Source organism: Octopus bimaculoides, chromosome 4 (assembly GCF_001194135.2).
Source record: "Octopus bimaculoides isolate UCB-OBI-ISO-001 chromosome 4, ASM119413v2, whole genome shotgun sequence".
NCBI classification, from domain to species: domain Eukaryota; kingdom Metazoa; phylum Mollusca; class Cephalopoda; order Octopoda; family Octopodidae; genus Octopus; species Octopus bimaculoides.
In genome coordinates this window covers 18,619,695-18,631,135 of record NC_068984.1, presented here as the reverse complement: position 1 = coordinate 18,631,135, position 11,441 = coordinate 18,619,695, and the positions used below count along the sequence as shown (strand labels likewise).

Genomic DNA, 11,441 nt, shown 5'->3' with positions numbered 1-11,441 from the left:
GTTGCCATCCGGTTTCACCAGTCCTCAGTCAAATCGTCCAACCCATGCTAGCATGGAAAGCGGACGTTAAACGATGATGATGATGATGATGATATATATAGCACAATTTATTCGTGATCAGAGGTGTTTGAAAACCAAGGTACTACTGTATTTCCTCATGACCAAACATGTTTTCACGGAAGATTGGAAGTGAGTAGCACTGCTTGTATGATGGTGATACTCGTTTACAACTATAACATGATGTCTAGGCAAGGAGGCACCCACACACATGCATACACACAGTGAACTTCTTTCAGTTTCTGTTTAGCAAACCTACTCAAAAGGTTTTGGTTGGTTTAGGTATATAGTAGAAGACACCTACCTATGGAGCCATTTAGTGGGACCAAACTGGAGACCACTTGGTTGGAAAGGGAACTTCTTAATCACACAGCTGGCACCTTCAACTGTTTGAATTTGATTTTGATTTCAAATGTGTTTATATCTTGGTTCCATATTTGATGAATTAAATTGTCTGTTTACATATCACTTAAATTATTTATACATTAAAAGCAACTTTTGAAGTACAGAGCCAGTGGGGGAGCATTTACGTTAGATAATATAGTCCATGATACCTCTAGGTGTCATTCATTTCCAATAGTGAAGGCACATTCCTCATTGGTTAGAGTGTCAGGCTCACAATCATGAGGTAGTGAGTTCGATTCCCGGGCTAAGCTGTGTGTTGTGCTTTTGAGCAAGGCACTTTATATCATGTTGCTCCAGTTCACTCAGCTGTAAGAATGAGTTGCGATGTCACTGGTGCCAAGCTGTATTGGCCCCTTTGCCTTTCCCTTGGACAATATTGGTAGCATGGAGAAGGGGAGACTATTGGTCTTCCATAAACAACCTTGCTCGGACTTGACCAGGGGATGTGGTGTTTACCCTGATGTCTCTAGAACATACAGGATGGCCACAGCTGGAATGTGAAGACATGTAGCCTAGTGGGTAGTGTATTGCACTCCCTAGATCAGCCAGTGTATTATGTTCTGGAGAAAAAACACTTCATTTCATATGGAAACATGTGTAAATGACCTTATGAGTCTTAGTACTTGAGATGGACTTTACTTACGCAGGTGGGATACCTTTAATTACAGCTCTGCACAATCTGATTTTACTTGAGGCTAAACAATTTCCATTGTTGCCCATTTTGTGTTAATCTCTTTATGTATATAGGTGCAGATGTGACTGAGGTTAAGAAGCTTACATTATAGTTATGTGGTCTGGGCTTTGGGCCAGTTGTGTAACAACTTGGGCAAGTATCCTCTGCTATAGCTTGAAATAGTCTTGTAAGTGAAATTTGGTAGATGGAAATACAAATCTGCTAGACTCTGTCATGGAAGGTTGTCTGAATTTGGGATTCCCTTTGGATGTTCTTCCTTATTTAAAATATGTGGTACCACTTGTGTCATTGCATTTAATCCTCTCATTAGGCTTGTTGCAACATTAGAATAATCTCTGTCAGTCTTCCTAAATTTGAAATGGTCTTCCAAATTCTTCATTGTTCAAATTCTGATAAAATACCAAGTGCACTAAACGTGTGCTATTAGTCTAAAATTAGTGGCTGATGTAGTGTGATGTGCCTATTATTAGACTGATTATTAGATTATTATGTCACTCATAAATGTCTGGTTGGCATGCTTTTTGACTTTAATTTCTTTTTATATAGACCTCATACATGAAGTAGGGGATTCTTCCTCAATAATTTGCTTTAAAGCATCACAATACCAACATTTCCAAACATGGGTTTTGTTGTCATTTATCAAAAGTGAATCTTTGCTATTTTCCTCAGGCCAGACGAAATAAATCATCTCAGATTTAGAACAATATTTCCTGTAATCATTTGTAGCTTCAAAATGTAAGATGAGTAGAGCTTCATAGGTTATAATACAAGTGCGGCACTACAAGTAGCCATTCATCAGAATATGTTTGTTTGAAATGATATACATCTACTTCTGTTTGGCCAGGCGATCATTGTTATCATCTTACCACTGTTTACATTCTGAACACTATCAGCTTTCCACAATCATTAAGTAACTGACTTTAACATATTTTAACCATGTTACCTCTCAGTATTTCTTTTACCCTTCTGTTTCTATATTTCTTTTAAAATATACTTTGTTTCAATTAATTTTGAAAATAATGAAGTTAATGAAATAACTTTGTCTTTATTAAGCTGCTGTTTGGAACATGTTTGTAAGAAATTTTGATGGAAGGTTTTCATTTAAATCTCTAGAAGGTTGTATTGTAGAATCAAGGCTGGTTTCAGGTGGTTGGATTTAAAAAGAGTTAAACTGAATCATTGTTTCATGTCTTAAATTTCCTTATTGAAATTAGGAGTGTTACTAAATGTATTGGGTTTCTTTTTAAACCCTCTAAATATCTTTCTCTTGGAATTTGCTATTTTTGTATCTGATGGCACCTTGTGTCCTTGAGCAAGACACTTTATTTCATGTCGTTCCAGTTCACTCAGCTGGCAAAAATGAATTGTACTTGTAATTCAAAAGGGCCAGCCTTGTCACACTGAATCTCCCTGAGAACTACGTTAAGGGTACATGTGCCTGTGGAATGCTCAGCCGTTTGCTCTTTTATTTGTTTCAGTCATTTGACTGCGGCCATGCTGGAGCACCACCTTTAGTTGAACAAATCAACCCCAGGACTTATTCTTTGTAAGTCTAGTACTTATTCTAGCGGTCTCTATTGCCGAACCACTAAACTACGGGGATATAAACACACCAATATCGGTTGTCAAGTGATGGTAGTGGGGGGGGACAGACAGACACACACACACACATATATACGACGGGCTTCTTTCAGTTTCCTATTTCTTTATTGCCCACAAGGGGCTAAACATAGAGGGGACAAACAAGGACACAAAGGGATTAAGTCGATTACATTGACCCCAGTGGGTAACTGGTACTTAATTTATTGACCACAAAAGGATGAAAAGTAAAGTTGACCTTGGCGGAATTTGAACTCAGAATGTAACGGCAGACAAAATACCGCTAAGTATTTCGCCCAGCTTGCTAACGTTTCTGCCAGCTCACCGCCTTTCAGTTTCCGTCTACCAAATCCACTCACAAAGCTTTGGTCGGCCTGAGGCTATAGTAGAAGACACTCGCCCAAAGTGTCATGCAGTGGGACTGAACCTGGAACCATGTGGTTGGTAAACAAGCTATTTACCATACAGCCACTCCTGCGCCTATTCCACAAGCAAGCTATTCTGTCAATCGGGTCATTTGGAACCTTTGTTGTAATCGATGGAGCACCAGTGTGTGTGTGCAATAAATATTCATGGCTCATGCCATCTCTGTGAATGATGATGATGGGAAGGGTTTACACCTGTAAAACTCAGGTGAAATCACTGGCATAATAGTGAAAGCTGAAGCCAACTGCATTGGATGGAGTCACTGAATTGTGCATTGGTGCTGTGAACATTAGTTATTTAGTGGTAATCTACTTACTTTCTTTTACTGTGCACCGAATAACAGTATGGTAGAATGATGTAGAATATTTTGTGGGTTGGAAAGGTTAAACTCTTTTGTGACCATATTTTTTATGAACTACAGTCCTTATGTATTTCGATTGATTTTGAGAATCAGTCAAAATACATGAGATTCATAATCATTATTTCATGCTCATGCTGATATGGGCTGGACCGGCTGTCACAATTGAAGTCACTGGTTATTCAGTTTCTGTCCGAGATAAGGCAGCAGGACCATGTTTCACTCATACATTCCATTTTTAGCATGGGTTGTACATTTGGATGTCCCTCCTAATACCAACCAGTTTGCAGAGTGTACTAGGTGCATTAGATATCTTGTCTTGCTCTTGGCAAGAATAAAGAGCCTTCTCTCCCTTGATTGTCTCTGTTCAAGGCAAGATGACTGAGGGGGTGAATAGATAATAGTGATGATAAAGATAGCAAAATCGGGTGAAAATATGATAGAACAAGTATGATGATAGAAACAGTGACAGAATTCATAAAATAATTTTTTCCATTAATTAGATTTGGAACATAACAGGTTCTTACATAAAATTAGGTTTCAACTTAAATGTTAATACTTTAAAATTTGATATTTTCAGCTCATTAAAAGTAGTAGATATCCCTCTATATCACCTCATAACTCTGTCCTCAACCCAGGATGAATTTTGTAGTCTTCAGTGTACATTAATTAAAAACACTTTGCCCAAGATATTGTAAATATTGTAATTAGATTGGAAAAAAAATGTAAAACCGAGATATTTCATGTCATTCTCTTTCTTTCAATTTCTAATAGAATTCTGAAATTTCTATAAAATATAGTAAGTAGGTCCAAGCGTGGTTAATAGATGCAGGCATTGATGTGTAGTTTAGAAGCTTGTTCCTCAAGCATGTAGTTTTTGGTTGTGAGAAAACCCACTTGAGAAAAAGACCCCTCAAGCCAGGTGAAATCGTAGTTGTGGCAGATATTGGTGTCATGCAACTGGCATATAAAACACCCATTACACTTTCATAGTGGTTGGTGTTGGAAGGGCATCCAGCTGTAGAAACCATGGTAAGTCAGACTGGAGTCTGGTGCAACCCCTCAGCTTACCAGTCCTGGCCAAACCATTCAACCCATGCCAGCATGGATAATGGATGTTAAGTGATGATGTGATGGCTGTGAATGAGCACATTACTAGCATACAAGTGGTGTTCTAGTCTTCTAAGGAAAACATGTCACGCCACAGAGAAATATGACCTTGCTTGGAAACAGATAAGAGTAAGTGACAAGGAGGGCATCCAGCAATAGAAAATGTCTCAACAAGTTCTGTCTAACCCATGCAAGTATGGAAAAATGGACATTAAAATGATGATGATGAATGTCTGCTCATGAATATTAATTACACATTTTGTTGGCTATTGAATAACTGAAATTTGTTGGTTAGAATTTGATCTTGGTAATATTCATAGTCTTGTTTAACTCTTTTGAAACCAAATTGCTTGAGGCCATTCTTGGTTGTATAAATATCAGCTTCCTGTTTTAAAGTGAACTAAAGTAGAATTTCCCATCAAAACTTCATGTCAGTTATGTTCCAAACACCAGCTTAATAGCGACAGTTATTTTAATAAATTCTCCATTATTTTCAAAATCAATTGAAATGAAGTCTATGTATTTCAAGAGATACGGTAACAAAAGTGTGGAAGTCTTTGAAAGACGGTAATCTGGCAGAATTGTTAGAGCAGTGGACAAAATGTTTCACAGTATTTGTTCTCTCTTTGCTTGGAATTCAAATCCTTCATCCTTTTGTTGGGTTGATAAAAAAAAAAAAAATAACATATCGGGTACAGCTGTGAGGTAAGAAGCTTGCTTCCCAACCACATAGTTCTGGGTTCAGTCCCACTGTGTGGCACATTGGGCAAGTGTCTTCTACTATAGCCTTGCACTGACCAAATTTTTGTGAGTGGATTTGGTATATGGAAACTGAAAGAAGCCTGTCATCTAAATATATATCCATGTTTGTTGCCCACCATGTCTTGGTAATTGCTGGTGGTGTGTTTACATCCCCATAACTAGTGGTTTGGCAAAAGAGAATGATAGATTAAGTACCGGCCTTAGAAAAAAAAAAAAAAAAAAAAAAAAAAAAAAAAGAGTACTTGGAATGATTCATTCAACTAAAATTTCCTCAAGGTGGTGCTCCCACTGCTCTTCCCTGTGGCAGCATTTTCCCTGTACAAAATTGGTGTGGAGAGGGAAATAGCTGTTCTTCCACAGATAACATTGGCCCAGTCTGCACATTGGTCTACAAATGCAGACCAGTGGTCAACTCTGATTAACAGTGGCTCCTATAAAGTATTTGAATTCACAGTTGTGAAATGTTGCTACTTGTATTACTTTAACATTTTTATATAACAACTTTAAACGTTTCATTTTGAAAGTTTTTGTTGATATACTCATTTTGTAAATTATTGGTTTCCTTAAGTTCAGATGGAGCAAAAACTGGTTTGTATTCTGTTCATGTATCTTTTGGACATTTTTACAACTAAGTTATTCAGCACATGTCTGTCTAATAGCCATCTATATAGGATATGTAATGTATACGTACTGTTGATAGGCCAGTTCTTGTGGTAATTTGTCTTGCTATGATAAAAATGCAGTCAATATCAGAGAAACAGAAATTCAAGTGTGTGCCTTTGAAAAGACCTAAAAGGGTCAAAATTCTCTCACTGGCAGCTGTGGACTTATACACAAGTAAATATGGTAAATTACAACTTTCCGTCTTCCTGATATTTGTGTTTTTAAAACAGCATGTCCATAAGAGATGATATCTGAGGACAAATACTGCAGTATAACTGGCTTATTGACTGTGTGTATACATTAAGTGGTGCAGTTGATGCCAGTGCTGCCTGACTGGCACATAAAAAAGCATCATTCAAGTGTGGCTGAAACCAGTGCCACCTCACTGGCTCCTGTGCCGGGGACATGTAAAAAGCATCCACTACGCTTTCAGAGTGGTTGGCATTAGGAAGAGCATTCAGCTGTAGAAACCTTGCCAGATCAGATTGGAACCTGGCGTAGTCTCCTGGCCTGCCAGTTTGCAGTCAAACCATCCAATCCATGTTGGCATGGAAAGCAGATGTCAAACGACAATGATGATGAAGGTGCATGGCTCGGTGGTTAGAACGTTGGGCTCACAATCATGAGGTAGTGAGTTCAATTCCCAGACTGGGCTGTGTGTTGTGTTCTTGAGCAAGACACTTTATTTCACATTAGTCCAGTTCACTCGAGTTGCAACATCACTAGTGCCAAGTTGTATTGGCTTTTGCCTTTCCCTTGGATAACATCAGTGGCATGGAGAGGGGAGGCTGTTATGCATGGGTACTGCTGGTCTTCCATAAACAACCTTGTCTGGACTTGTACCTTGGAGGGTAACTTTCTAGGTGCAATTCCATGGTCATTCATGACCAAAGGGGGTCTTAACCCTTTTACCTTTTATATATTAAGCATGGTAGATAGATGGCTACTTTAAATAAATACTCATTTACTTGTTTGTCATTTGACTGCGGCCATGCTGGAGCACTGCCTTTAGTCGAGCAAATTGACCCCAGGGCTTATTCTTTGTAAGCCTAGTACTTATTCTATCAAATCCACTCACAAGGTGTTGGTCGGCTATAGTAGAAGACACTTGCCCAAGGTGTCACGCAGTGGGACTGAACCTGGAACCATGTGGTTGGTAAGCAAGCTACTTACCACACAGCCACTCCTGTGGCTCAAATTGCATAAAATGCATGCACATATGTAACATAAACATAAAATGTATTAAATTCCACCACCACACCCCCACTAAATGTGTAGTGTGATGTAAATGATTACGTTGCAAGATCTTGTGGCTAATGAGGTTCATGTATATCTGAAAACAAGTTTTGTTGCTGTTACTCATTCAGAAAGCTTGGTGGATATCCAGTCAAGAGTAATTCCTCTTTACTAGGCCAATGCAACACTTATAAAGTTAGTTCATTTTTACTGTGCAGCTTCATTGTCATATATTTTCTAGTTTTTTTTTTTTTAGTGGATAAGCATGATTATAAGAAGGGAGTTGTGAGTATGAGTGAAGATGGACATTTTATTTTTCTCTTTCTTTCGCTCTTGGTTAGTCTGGAGGAAAGGTGGAAGATATCCGAAGATCTGGTGTGGAGGCTTGCAACGGCAGGATTCCTCTGCTTTAAGGGTACACAAGGGCTAGATGGGTGTGGTGCACCACCTTAGTTGACCATGGTATGATTTTGCACTTCAAAAAAGAAGAAAAACTAAACACCACAAGGCATCTCATCTGATGCTTTAGTTCCATTGCCCTGGATTGGTACTTTCGACCCCCCCAGAAGGATGCAAGGCAAAGTTGGCCTTGAATTTAGAATATATATATATGCTGCAAGTCCAGCACACTAACCACTCAGCCAATTTGCTACCTACCAGGATGCAACTCCACCTGGGTAAAGAAAAGAAAAAAAAAGCTGCACCCCTCTGCTGAGCAATGTTGAGCCAGTGTGGCAGAGTTGGTTCATCAAAGCAGTATGATCTCAAGCTCAAATTCACAGCCTCCACATCAGACTGTGATTGGTTTAGAGAACATGCTGAAGCCTTTGTCCTGCAGTGGACTGAACAGAGGCAATCCGATCCACTCACAAAGATACACTATCAAATATACTCGTTTACTTGTTTGTCATTTGACTGTAGCCATGCTGGAGCACCGCCTTTAGTCGAGCAAATCGACCCCAAGACTTACTCTTTGTAAGCCTAGTACTTATTCTATCGCTCTTTTGCCGAACTGCTAAGTTATGGGGACATAAACACACCAGCATCGGTTTTCAAAAGATGTTGGGGGGGACAAACACAGACATACATATGTATGACTGGCTTCTTTTCAGTTTCCGTCTACCAAATCCACTCACAAGGCTTTGGTCAGCCCGAGGTTATAGCAGAAGACACTTGCCCAAAGTGCCACGCAGTGGGACTGAACCCGGAACCATGTGGTTTGTAAGCAGGCTACTTACCACACAGCCACTCCTATGGTGAGATTTATTATAATGCGTATCTTCAATGTTTTGGCTTTCAAGTTATTTCTCAATTATGATGTTAGCTTTTTTTCTTATTTTCCAGGTGACGAATGCTACATGTGATTATACTGAGGAAGAACGAGTACTCCTCACTTTTAATGCTTCAGACAGTGAAAATCATAAATACATTTGGAAGGACCTGCCTGGAGGTTCTGGTTGGATTGAGACACTGCACTGCCTTACCTTGAATTAAGAAAAGAAAAATAAAAATCCCCCAAAACTCATCTACTCAGAAGTCTGCTTCATGCATTATTATCTCTGCATTGCTGCTGTAGCTTGTAAATGATACATCAAAACAAAATGGAACAACTGTTATGTCACATTAACTTTCCACCATTTACCCTCCATACAAACATTACTGGATTTATACATACTCTCATATATATATATATGTATCATTTGGCTGCTGTTAAGCAGGTTCATTTAATATGAACTCCAAGGTTTTCTTATTTTCTGCTGACCATTGCCATCTCACTCACATGAGATACCATTTGCAGCAGTATTATCGTAAACCTATTTCTGCTTTGCTTTCTCACCTTATTGGAATATTCCAGATAAGATCAGGTTTTTTTTTTTTTTTAAAAACGATTTTTCCTTGTGGAGATGAGTCTGGTTGCCTTCTATAATTGTTGGTTAACCAGTGATTTTTTTTTTTTTTTTTTAAATTTTGGAAGTCGGTCGGTGTGGAATAAATATATATATATATTGAACACTTATTTTTTAAAAGTACTAATTTGCCACCGATTTGTGTTTCCTATATGTTAAATTGTGAATATTTTTTTTCTCTGTGTGCATGTGTGTGTGTGTGAGTTTATTAACATATAAATATGGAAAATAAAAAAAGTCAGAAAAGATAATATAAAGCCTTAAGATAAAAAAAGAAAACAGAGAAAGAAAACTGACAAAAAGTACAAGATGTTTCTGATCTGATCAACTTTGGTATTTTGTTGGGAAAGCTTTCTTTTCAATCCTGCTGCAAACCAAATTGACTTTATAATTAAGCATGCCTGTCCCGATTACTCTTTCTTTTTTTTTTTTTTCCCCCCCTTTCCCCCCTATTTCATTCGGATATGTTGTCTATCCATGTAGTATTTGTAAGCTTGCTTACATCTTTTGTAAGATGTTGGCAGCAATGTTGTGTTGATTTTTCTCATGTGTTACAGAAACAAGGATAATAAAAAAAATAAAGGATAAAATGTATTTTAAATTATATTGGAAAAGGAAAAAAAAAAGTCTCAATTTTGTAAATTTTTTTTATTTGTTCTTGTTTCTTTAAATAAAATTGAAGAAAAGCTGAAATTAACAAGTGTTTTTGCTTTGTGAATGCTTGGGCTAAATTTATTAAATGACATTGTTTCTTTTCATTCTAATAAATAGTTACAAGTTAATCAATAAGCAGTGGTGAGATTGGTGTGTGTGAGGGTATGTGGCCTAGTGGTTAGAGGTGCTACGCTCTAGATTGTGGGTTCAACTCCTGGACTGGGTGGTGAATTGTGTTCTTGAGCAAAACACTTCCATCTCATGTTGATCTGCAGCTATTTCAACCTGTACAGTTATAGTGATCAAATGCAAACATTTGATCACCATAAACAAATTATCTGTGGAGGTTGCTCAGCAAGAAATTGCAGAACTGTCTTTCTCAGATTCAAGGGACTATATTAATACACACACATACATAAAAGCATAGTTGTAGCTTCCCAACAACACTGCTTTGGGTGCAGTCCTGCTGTGTGACACCTTGGACAAGTATCTTCTGTAGCCCTGTGCTGACCAAAACCTTGTGAATGGATTTGGTAGATGGAAACTGAAAGAAGCCTGTCATGTATGCCTTTGTTCCTCAACCACTTGACAACTGGTGTTGGTTTATGTCCTCCATAACTTAGCAGTTCAGCAAAAGGGACTGATAGAATAAGCACCAGGATTGATTTGTGTATATATATAAACACAAGCACATAGAGAAGGTATGTGGCCCAGTGGTTAGGTGTTATACTCTAGATTGTGGGTTCAATTCTCGGGCTGGGTGGTGCATCATGTTCTTGAGCAAAACACTTCATCTCGTGTTGATCTGCAAATATTTCGACATGATCACTCTAAACCCTCAAGTTGGTGCCCCAGTTTGGCCACAGTGACTGAAAATAAGTGGAAGAAGATACCTGAACCAGGGAAAAAAAAGAAAAACAAGTCAATGAATACAACAATCTCTAAGTGAGCAATTTATTCACATTTTTGAACAACTTTGTTTTTTAAACCAGATTTAATAAAGGGATACAAGGAAACTGAACAATCAAAGATGAAGGGTTTTGTTAAAGGTTAAAGTCAAATATGAAGTAGAGCCTAGACTTTTTATTTAATTTTGTTGTCTTTTTTTTTTTTGAGATGTTGAGATCTGTGGCCTGGGTTTGGAACCAAATTTGTCTATACTCATTAATTGTTAGATAAACAAAAGGTGCAAAACAAAGTCCTTTGAAGTAGCATCAGTTTTTGTTGAGTTTCTTCTCTATCAGTGTTGCATTGGCCTTAAGTTGTACTATGTCATGAAGGTCTTGCGAGGGGGTAGGGGTGGAGAAACGATCACAATTACAGAATCTGCCTGCAAATTTATAGACTGTCTAAAGGTTAAAAAAAAAAAAATTAAAAATTAATATTTTAACTAAGCAATTTTAATTAAAACAAAGACTTCTTTGATGCAGAAAAGTCTCAGGAAAGTTTTTTTTTTTTTTTTTCTTTAAACTGACAGAAGCTGCAAGAGAAAGGAGCCATTCTGAAATGAAAGTTCTTACAATCTCCTACATGAACTAGTACAACCTTCGTAGAAGGCAGAGGATCACAG

At 37.9% G+C, this 11,441-nt stretch overlaps 1 protein-coding gene across 1 annotated transcript in view; it reads left to right on the top strand.

Moving 5' to 3' along the window:
* Positions 1-9,910, top strand: part of LOC106881444 (uncharacterized) — a 47,407-nt gene extending 37,497 nt beyond the window's left edge. Inside the window, exon 4 of the mRNA XM_014931832.2 lies at positions 8,655-9,910. Within this exon, the coding sequence (XP_014787318.1) occupies positions 8,655-8,804 (150 nt within the window). The 3' untranslated portion in view covers positions 8,805-9,910. The remainder of the gene's footprint in view (positions 1-8,654) is intronic.
* The last annotated feature ends 1,531 nt before the right edge of the window (positions 9,911-11,441 follow it).